The 10,044-nt window shown below is 45.6% G+C and overlaps 1 protein-coding gene across 1 annotated transcript in view; it reads left to right on the top strand.

The window, feature by feature from the left end:
* Window positions 1–9,845, top strand: part of LOC120061095 (membrane-associated guanylate kinase, WW and PDZ domain-containing protein 3-like) — a 184,142-nt gene extending 174,297 nt beyond the window's left edge. Inside the window, exons 14-23 of the mRNA XM_039010633.1 lie at window positions 676–880; window positions 1,056–1,150; window positions 1,393–1,585; window positions 2,253–2,459; window positions 2,778–2,963; window positions 3,214–3,310; window positions 4,019–4,094; window positions 4,297–4,434; window positions 4,736–4,874; window positions 6,573–9,845. Coding sequence (XP_038866561.1) covers window positions 676–880; window positions 1,056–1,150; window positions 1,393–1,585; window positions 2,253–2,459; window positions 2,778–2,963; window positions 3,214–3,310; window positions 4,019–4,094; window positions 4,297–4,434; window positions 4,736–4,874; window positions 6,573–7,615 — 2,379 coding nt within the window. The 3' untranslated portion in view covers window positions 7,616–9,845. The remainder of the gene's footprint in view (window positions 1–675; window positions 881–1,055; window positions 1,151–1,392; window positions 1,586–2,252; window positions 2,460–2,777; window positions 2,964–3,213; window positions 3,311–4,018; window positions 4,095–4,296; window positions 4,435–4,735; window positions 4,875–6,572) is intronic.
* Window positions 9,846–10,044: the final 199 nt, after the last annotated feature.

The raw sequence follows: 10,044 nt of genomic DNA on the forward strand, positions 1-10,044 counted from the left end.
TAGGGAATAGTACCATTTGGGACTCAACTAGAGTGTAGAGCGGGTCTGGGAACATAAATGGAAACACAGGGCTTTTAAACACCAGATAGCAGATGAATTATTAAAACAAGCCCTGATATAACTTTGTCTTAGTTTCATTCCCCACCAACAGCAGTCTGCTGTAGAGAGCAGTACATTATTCAGGGAGCTGTCGCGAGCCGCACGCACGCTGGTAATATTTTTGGAGGCAGCCGGCTGACTCGGATGGGTGAATGTGCTCCTGGCAAATGGCTATTTAACATCCTGGCTGGTAGTAGCTATACTGTGTAACAGTGTTTAAGCTGTAAATCCATGTTCAACAGTTCTGATGTGCCTTCTTTACAACAGAGTATATGTGTCTACTGGGTCAACAACAGAGAATTGTATTGAGATACAATACATCCAAATAGAAGACTCCGGCTCAGTGGAAGTATTTTCCTACAGCTTTTCTGAGGGACTGTGTTAACAAAGGCCAGCACTGCAGACACTAGTGGAAAACTTCTACGAGTCGTTTGGGAGTACAGAAGAACATGTACTGTCTTGCTAAATCCAGCACTATTACCCCGACGTGTCTGAGTTGTAGATGATGCTATACGGGCCATTAAAAACAAAAGTGATGTGGAGTTTAATTGAATCATCTCGTTTGTTGTGTTGCAGTGCACTGCTCCCATGTCGCAGCAGAGGCAGGAGAGACAGGAGAAGGAGATGTCCACCAGCACCGAGACCCTCAGCCCCCCAGAGCCAGCCCTGACCCCGGCCCCCCAGCCCCTTCCCTTCCCCCCCAACACCATGCGCTCAGCCTCCCCCAAACCTGACCCCTCACAACTCTACCTCAAGTCCAAGGCCCTGCTGGACAGCAAGCGTGAGTATACAGTACATACCACTACGCGACAGGCAGTCGCCAGTCTCACGCATCACTCTTAACTCTCACTGTTCTAATGAGTACTGAACATAGAACGTGTCGGTCTTTGCCTGTTCCTCTATAGCAGCGGTGAATTCAATGTGTCCTCTTCCTTTCCCTCATTTTCCCCGTCCAGCCCCCAACACCAAGGACCTAGATGTGTTCATCAAGAGGAACCAGGAGTCAGGTTTTGGTTTCCGCGTTTTAGGAGGAGAGGGGCCAGATCAGCCCGTAAGTACCCTCCCAGAGAGACTGCTCTATCCTGGTTCAGCCAGCATGAAGACTCTGGGCGCACTGTGGGCTGTTTAGCCGGACCCAGACTAAGCCTAGTGTTTTAAATGGGTTACCTCCAATGACCATGAGTATGCTTAATCTGGGTCTGGGAAACTGGCTCTAAATCTGGTTAAAGTTATGCCCCTGTGTTTGTGGCTTAGATAAATGTCATCATGCCCTCCTTTGTTCCCTGGCTTCAGGTGTACATTGGTGCCATCGTACCCCTGGGTGCGGCAGAGAAGGATGGGCGTCTGCGGGCAGGTGATGAGCTCATGTGTATCGACGGGGTGCCAGTAAAGGGCAGATCTCACAAGCAGGTGCTGGAGCTGATGACCAATGCTGCCCGCAACGGACAAGTCCTGCTGACAGTCCGCAGGAAACTTGCTCACACAGGTGTGTGTGTGTGTGTGTGTGTGTGTGTGTGTGTGTGTGTGTGTGTGTGTGTGTGTGTGTGTGTGTGTGTGTTTATGCAACTCTTCTAAAAGTGATGATCGCTGTGAAAAGTGCTGTAGATGTCAGATCCAGTCGTGGGAGATGATTTACATAATAAACAGGAAAACAAAACGAGTTCTGTTCTGGTCCGTTATATTTTGACGGACGGACGGACTTACACACACAAATAAGCTTCAATGAGAAGAGAAAACACTTTTGAAATTGCTTTGGATTTGATGTATTGTAATGACAGACGTGGTTGAACTGGAAAAATGAAGCATCAATCATACACGCGTTGCTGTTGATTATCCAGACTTGACAAAGATTTTCACTCCAAATATTGATTTCCTATTCTGTGCTCAGTTCAGATATGCCGTACACACATCAGAGTCTTTCAATGCAGTAATTGTGGGGTTCATTTTAAAATGAGCACTGGAACGGCATTGGATCAGCCTAAAGGAATAATGTGGTGGCATAAACTGAGCATTATAAACCACTTATTGTCTTTGAGCTTTCTTACGAATGGCTGTGAGAGACCATAAACAATGTAAAAATTAGTTGATTCAAATGTAAACGGTAAGCTTCCCCAAATGAACCCATCCCTGTGTGTGCGTGTGTGTTTGATCAGAGGGGAGGGGAGAGGAGGACGTTGGTGGTGGTCAGCAGAAGGTGGCTCCAGCCCTGGTTAACGGCTCTCCCAAGCTGCTCCGCATCGAGGTCCCTACAGCCAGCTCCCCCCAACACCCAGAGTGCTACAACGTCACCCTGCAACGCAAAGACAACGAAGGCTTCGGCTTCGTAATCCTTACCTCCAAGAACAAGCCGCCTCCCGGAGGTAAGGGAGAAGGAGAATCATATCATAGAACGTTCAGCTCAGCTAGTCCGATTACAATGGTTCTTCCTTTAAGCGTTTTGAGCTTATGCTGTGACAGTTTGTGGAAGGTGGTGGCAGATTGTGGTAAATTGTGTCATTCTGACAACAATGGCTGACACATAACGTGCCATAGAATTCTGTGGCACACTGCAAGCTGTGCTGCAGTACAGTTGGTAGTACATTGAAAAACAATTACTGCCTCACAAGCACCATCTGCACTGTACCTGACAGAGCTGAGCTAAATTGTCCTGTCATCTCGTTCTCTCTCTCACGCTTCAGTTATTCCTCACAAGATTGGCCGCATCATCGAGGGCAGCCCCACGGACCGCAACGGTCAGCTGAAGGTGGGCGACCGTATCTCAGCTGTCAACTCCCAGTCCATCGTGGAACTGTCCCACAACGACATCGTCCAGCTCATCAAGGAGGCCGGCAACACTGTCACCCTCACTGTGGTGCCGGAGGATGGTAAGAACTTCCACAGACACACTGAACTCTGGGATATGGAGTCCTACTTGAAATGGGATTCTGTAGTCTTTTTTATTTGTTTACTGTAGAGCTACGAAGTTTGTTAGTCTTGCATTACCCGTTTCTTTTGTTATTCTGATATTGTTAGAAGGGAAAGAGGAATGGTACGGAGTTGAGAGGACTGTGACTGAGGATGAAGTGCTAGTCTGCATGGCATTCCATTCTGAAAGTCTTCTGTGTGTTCTTTTAGAGAATAGTGGTCCTGCATCTGAAACCAGTTCAGCCAAGCAGAGCCCTGCAACACAGCACAGAGCTATGGGCCAGCAGCCTGCCAGCCACACTGACAGGTACAGGAGTGGACACACACACACCGCTACATGGCCCATCCTGAAGAGGAAAGGAGGAAAGAGAAGGATTAACAGAGGGTGGTTTTCCTGCACTCTGTCTTTGATCTTCCTGTTTAAACCAGATTACCTGTCAGACTTAATCCATTACTACAGACCCATAATTCCCCTCTCCTTCCCTAACTCTGCGCTCTCTCCTCTCTCTCGCTCTCTCGCTCTCTCTCTCTGCTCACCGTGTGGTTTCACCCTGGATCTCTCCTCATTTCCCTTTTCTCTTCTCTAATCAAGTCAAACCCTTCCTCCTTCTCGGTAATCTCTAACACATGGCTAGGGTCAGGCAGGTCTCTGATAGTAAGGGGAGCGAGAGAGGGAGGATGTTGACTCGGCAGTCTTAAGTATGTAAACTCTCCCCGTAGACAGAGGCGGTCCGGGAAAGCACACTTTTTTAAAAAGACTCTTTAATATCACTGACGCTCAGCTCCCACATTTGAATGTCATGAGCTCTGTAAAGCTCTGCAACAGGCGGTTACTTTAGTTTACAGAACAAGCAGCTGGTCTCTTCAGAAGAATTACAGCAAATACAATTTACCCCACGCTGTATAATCACACTGAAGGAAAGAGACACTAAGAACCCTGTGAAGGAAGAAACCTGTCCGGTACTGTAGATGCTGAGAACACTGACACTGTGATGTTTTGTATGTGACTGTTTAGGAATGAAGACCCTCTGGAGTTTAAGTCCGTCCCACCCAGCGAGCTGGGACAACTCATCACCTCAGGCCCCAAGCAGGTGAGGCTATGGCGATAAACGGTCAAACCCTGTGTGTTTTAGTGTGTTGTTTATTGCTGTGTTTGTGGTTGTTTTCCTACCCATGAGGGAACAATATTGTGTACCTGAATATCATAAACCTCATGACATATGACATTATAGCTAAACGTTAGCCGAATAACTGAATTGAACGTGGTAGAGATGTACATTTTCTCTGGATCAGGGCTGTTTCCACGTGGAGCTGGAGCGAGGCCAGCGGGGGTTTGGCTTCAGTCTGCGGGGAGGGAAGGAGTACAACATGGGCCTGTTCATACTGAGACTGGCGGAGGAGGGCCCTGCACTGAAGGACGGCAGGATACATGTGAGTCAACCCAGGGCGTTAATACTTGCTCTCATAAATGGTGGCTTCTTCTGTCCGTTCTATGAGAATGGGTACAGAACTACATGTGTGATGAAAGGCGTCTGTGAGAGAGAACCTGTTTTAACTCGTTTAGCCTGTTTGTACTGTAATGTTTTTTTTTAAATGATTGAACCTTTATTTAACTAGGCAAGTCAGTTAAGAACTAATTCTTATTTACTACTCCGACCTACTCCGACTGAACACTCCCCTAACCCATCCCTATGGGATGTCATGCGTGTCATGTCGTGTGTTGTTACCACAGGTTGGAGATCAGATCGTGGAGATCAATGGCGAGCCCACCCAAGGCATCACACACACCCGGGCCATCGAGCTGATCCAGGCTGGGGGCACTAAGGTCCTGCTGCTCCTCAGACCTGGCCTGGGCCGGGTCCCCGACCCCAGTGAGTGACCTCGGACTCAATAGGATGAATACTCTACTCAAACACACACGGAAGAGTGACCATGTTCTCAACCAGAGAATTAGAATCTGAACTCGACACACAGCCTACTCAGACACTTACTGCACATACGTATAGAAGACTGACCATGGACTAACCATGTGCGTTCTAGTATTGTATTTCTAGAATAGTATTTATTCTACTTGTAGGGTCTCAACACTGCTCAAACACTATTACTACTCCTTCCAAAACACACACACACATTATAACCCAGCTTTTACAGTACTTCCCTTTTTTGCATGTGAAGGCTGTTGCAGGCGTCTCTCTTTACCTTTCTCTCTCTCTCTCTCGCTTTATACCGCTCTATCTATCTGGCTCTACCTCTCTGTCTGGCTGTCCTGGCACTGTTCTCTCTCTCTCTCTGTCTTCTTCCTCCCTGTAGGTGTGAACTCTTCTTCCTCCACCCTGTGCTTCTACATGAAACCAGAGCATCACTAGTGGCCTCACTGCTTTTCTTGGTCTGTCCCTAATAACCTTGGTAAACCACCTCGTTCTCCTCTCTCCTCCTCTTTGCCTCTGTTCTCTCCTTTTAAAATTAGCTTCTGTCTATCTCTCCTCTTTGCCCCCTCAATCAGAACTGGACAGCTCCTCTCATAACAGCCCTATGCCCAGACAAGGCCTCGTAGGATGAGAGCTTCTCTAACTGTGACCTGCAGGAGGTGGTCTGAACGGAGGCAGTGGCTCTGGGGAAACAAGTTTACTAACGAAGGCCTCAATTAAATCAATGATAGATAAAGGAAATTGCACTACAGTACAGGTTCCCTCTGAATGTTAATGTGGTACTGGAGGTGTTTACCATGAAAAGACACGTTGTTTTTCTCAAGGACAAAACCAATCATGTCCTTAAAATAGAGTTAGCATTCTGAGTGAAACTGCAGTTTTCCTTTATCTGCAATTGATTGAATTGGGGCCTGAGACCCATGCTGGAGTACGACGTGGCTCTAGAGCCCCTGAGGTTGTTTTAAGGTTATTACAGAACCCAAACACTGACGCCACTGAACGCACACGACATCACAATGATTGAGACCAGGAGAAAGTCGTTAACTCGATGTTGATCAATGGAAGGAGGGCAAATGTTAAAAACGTGAGTGTGCGTTCACCGGTATCAGCTCTCTCCTGTCCTGAGATGAATAAGAATGGATTTCTATGAGTTGTTCCTCATAGAAATGGAAAACCCCATTTCAGCTCCAATAAGTCCATCTCACTTGCTGGTTCTCCGCTACATCTTTGCTCTCTCAACCACGCCAGTGCTACTCTTATCAGCTCGAGAGGGAAATTGAAACGTCAGCCGTGCGACTATGGAGAAAGCCTTGCACCTACCTCCCTTTGATGTCACTGGCCTCCACTGATACATATGTCAGATTCATATTGTCTATTTGACTCAAAAGATCATATTTGAAAGGTTATAATGGGAAAATAGAGAAAGAAATTAATTGTGTTATATGTGCTCTGATTTTAAGAGATTTAAAGATACTTCACCACCTTCACATATTGAATATACAATATATCCCAGACTTTAATATAACTACTGTCTTTCCAATCTGCTTCAATATCACAATCTGTTTTTTTTCTGTCTCTCAGTTAGCTAGAGGTGAAACCGTTTCATTTCTCATTCACTATGACTCAATGCCTTTATTCCAGGTATGAAGGAGAAAGTGAACATTTCACCCTCAAGCTTTCCAAGACTCTCTGCATCCGACGAGCAGTCATCCCCCGCTTCTCCATCCTCCATCTCCCTGTCTACCTCAGAGCTGTCCCCACCCTCGTCCGCCAACACCACTGCCCCCGAAGAGCCCTCTGACTGGGACATGTCCGCTGCTGCTGCCCCCTCCCCCTCCAGGCTGCTGGAGCCCAACAAGGCCAGAGGGCAGCAGCCTCACCACCACAGGGGACACACCAGTCCCAACACCCTCCCCAAGAAGAGTGACTCCATGTCCCACAGCAACAAGCATGCTAGCCCCAAGAGAGCCACGGAAGCCCGGGCTGATACCAAAGAGCGCTCCCAGAGCCCCAGGAAGACAGACAGAGGAGACCGAAGCCAGGCAGGGACTGTTGAAAACAAGAACGGGTCTTTAGAGGGAGACGTAAGAAGGGAGAGGAAGGCCCACAGCCACGGCCAGAGAGAGCGCCGGGAGGGCAGAGAGGGACGCTCTTCCAGCCCCAGGAAGACTACCCCTAGGAGGGATCCAGAGGCAGGAGTCTCCAGGCAGCCCTCAAAGGGCCAGGATGAGGGTCAGCGTTCTGGAGGGCAGCAGCATCCCAGCTCCAACCCGGCCTCTGGAGAGGGCACGCAGGGGAGAGAGAGGAGGAGGAGTAATCAGGAGGAAGACCCCACTCGCAGACAGGAGAGGGAGAGCGAAAGTTGGGGAACCAGCGAGCGCCGTAGGACGGACAGGGAGGTGGCGCCTCATAGATCCCACTCCCAGACACAGAGGGAGAAGGCACGGCCAGACTCTGAGGGCGGAACCCTGCATCGTAGAGAGGGGGGTCGAAGAGAGGGCAAACACAGAGAGGCGGCGGAGGAAGAGAATCCGAGTGATACCAGGGGTAGCACAAGTAGTGCTGCTATCCAGGAGCACACATATAACGGGAACCCCGGCAGTAAGAAACCGGCCACCATCACCCCAGGGCCGTGGAAGGTCCCCAGCTCAGCCAAGATCCACCCTCATGCGGAGGGTAACTGATGCGTCGTAGACGGACTAACCCGTCCATAACAGATACATACAAGACTACAGTTCTGCTCATCTGCGTTGATGATATTTAGAATGGACCAATGAGGAGTGTAGGGGATTGAGGTTATTTTGCATCACTGTGTTACTCCTCATCATCACATTGCCTCCTATTGCATATCAATGCTTCTTTTCACAGTTTGCCTCAGCCAACCTTCCAGGCTGTCTTAATGTTCAAAGTGCAGTCAGTTTGTGGCTCTGCAGTGGCGGTGGGTGCCTGTCTGATGTGAAGGACAGTGAAATCCAATCTGTTTTGTGCCAATCAGAGACTCGGACATGCTGGGAAGGGAGTTGGTTCATGTCCTGTATAATCCTTTCTGTGAAACTCTTTTGTCGGTAATGAAAGGAGGCTTTGATGAAGGATGCTGTTTGTCACTCTGTATGAAGGTTTGAAAGATGGGCTCGTATCTAGGCAATCACTCAGCGTTTTGTGTTCCTCGTGGGATTGATCCACTGCTATGTCCCTGATGGATGTATAAAAGAGGTGATGGTGATTACTCCTTGAGTCACTGGAAGATGAAGGGGGTTGGGTTTTCAATAATTGTCTGTCCATATCCAGTCCAGTCATGCTCTCTGTGTAGACTCTGAATCGCTGTTATCAGCTTTGCAGTAGATTTTAGATCATTACGACAAAGCTTTATATGCATCTATCTGATGACCATACACTTGTGGTTAGGTATATTGTTTACTTACTGCTACACATGTGTTTATTATGAAGCATATTGTAATTTATTGAGATGAACTATGACAAAGAATATATATATATATATGTGTGTGTATATATATATATATATCTACACTATCTACGTATTCATATGCTACATTTGGATGTAGTGAGCTAAGCATAGAAATAGAATGTGTAGAAGAGACATAACCACTGAAAATGTAAATGTGTTTTTTAGCCACATAGACACCTGTGGGAGTACTTCAAATATTGCTCATGATTACTGTGTTCTAGTGTACATTACATATGCATCACTGTATCAATTGAACTGTGCCGCCATGTTGGATGAGCCACGTAAATGACATATGGACTACTAGATAATTGTGTATGTCAGTCTATGATCCCTATACATTCTATTTCTATCCATTCACAGCCTGTTCCATCCTTAATCCGTGATGTTGTTTATTGTAAGCAGCTATTTAAGGTCTTCTGGCAAAATGTGTCTACTATAAGCTGACAGGTATTTATTTTAGATATTGCTGTAGCTTTGACTGTACGTTATCTCATGTGTCTTATTTAGCAAGGTGTTTCCTAATCTAAATGTGGGGTTAAATTAGCTGTATAAACAGATTGACGTTAAAAGTTGAGACCTTTGCATTTTTTTGTGACGCCGCAGTTTTTCTTATTCTAACGTGCACATCAAAATGTGCTTTGAATTGTGCACCAGTCCAAGATGTTAATATTCAATAAATCTAAAGACTACAGTAATACCCAGGTAATACCAAACATATCCTGGTTTATTCTGATACACTTTAGACTATAGTGCCCTCTCCTGGAGGAAGTAAAGAAACAGTCAGAATCCCTGAAACCTGAGGTTCACGACCACAACATCATTTTAAACAATTGTTATGATATAGCCTACTCTGTTTTAGGGCATAAATTATGTAGCATGTATGAAAAATATCTACTAAAACCTTACGTTTGTGTGTCCAGCTTAAAGTCTGTTAAACAAAGCAGTCTTCTCTTCCTACCAACCATGGAAAACAAGGGACTACATACTGCATTGAATTATGCACTCACAATATATGGAATAGCTTTTAAATGAAAATCTATTGAGAAACGGATTAGTCAGCGATGCTTGTCCTGTGGTGTAGTTCAATTCACATTTTGCTATCTCTTGATAAAATCTTAGAAAAGTATACTGATTTTGATTAACTCTTCACAGTTATATATAGTTTCCTTTTTACATCCTTATTGTTCATGTCACGTATGTCTATAATAATGTGGCCTTGCATTGCTTCAACAGAACAGCCTTTTGGTCTCTACATTATGTGGTAGTTGTAAATGTTTATAAATTGTACAGCACCTGTATAAATACTTACCTTCATTCCCAAAAAATGATGTAAATCGCTCTATTATTTTTTTAAGTAATTAAGAAGAAAATAAAATGGTGAGAGGAAGTAAACTGGTCATGGCATTCTGTTCATGCACTGATAAATAAAGTTTGAAAACATAAACATATTCCTTTGTGTAAAGTGTATTTAATGGTACAATTAATCTATCCTGTCTACTGTAATAACCAGTGGTGGAAAAAGTACCCAATTTTCATTCTTGAGTAAAATTATTTGGTTTGAAATATTTGAAAGTATCAAAATAACTATGCAGCTTTATTTGCAAATACAATATGCAGAATATATTGTAGAATCAATGTTTTGAGAAA

This window comes from Salvelinus namaycush, chromosome 16, assembly GCF_016432855.1.
Source record: "Salvelinus namaycush isolate Seneca chromosome 16, SaNama_1.0, whole genome shotgun sequence".
Lineage (NCBI taxonomy): Eukaryota > Metazoa > Chordata > Actinopteri > Salmoniformes > Salmonidae > Salvelinus > Salvelinus namaycush.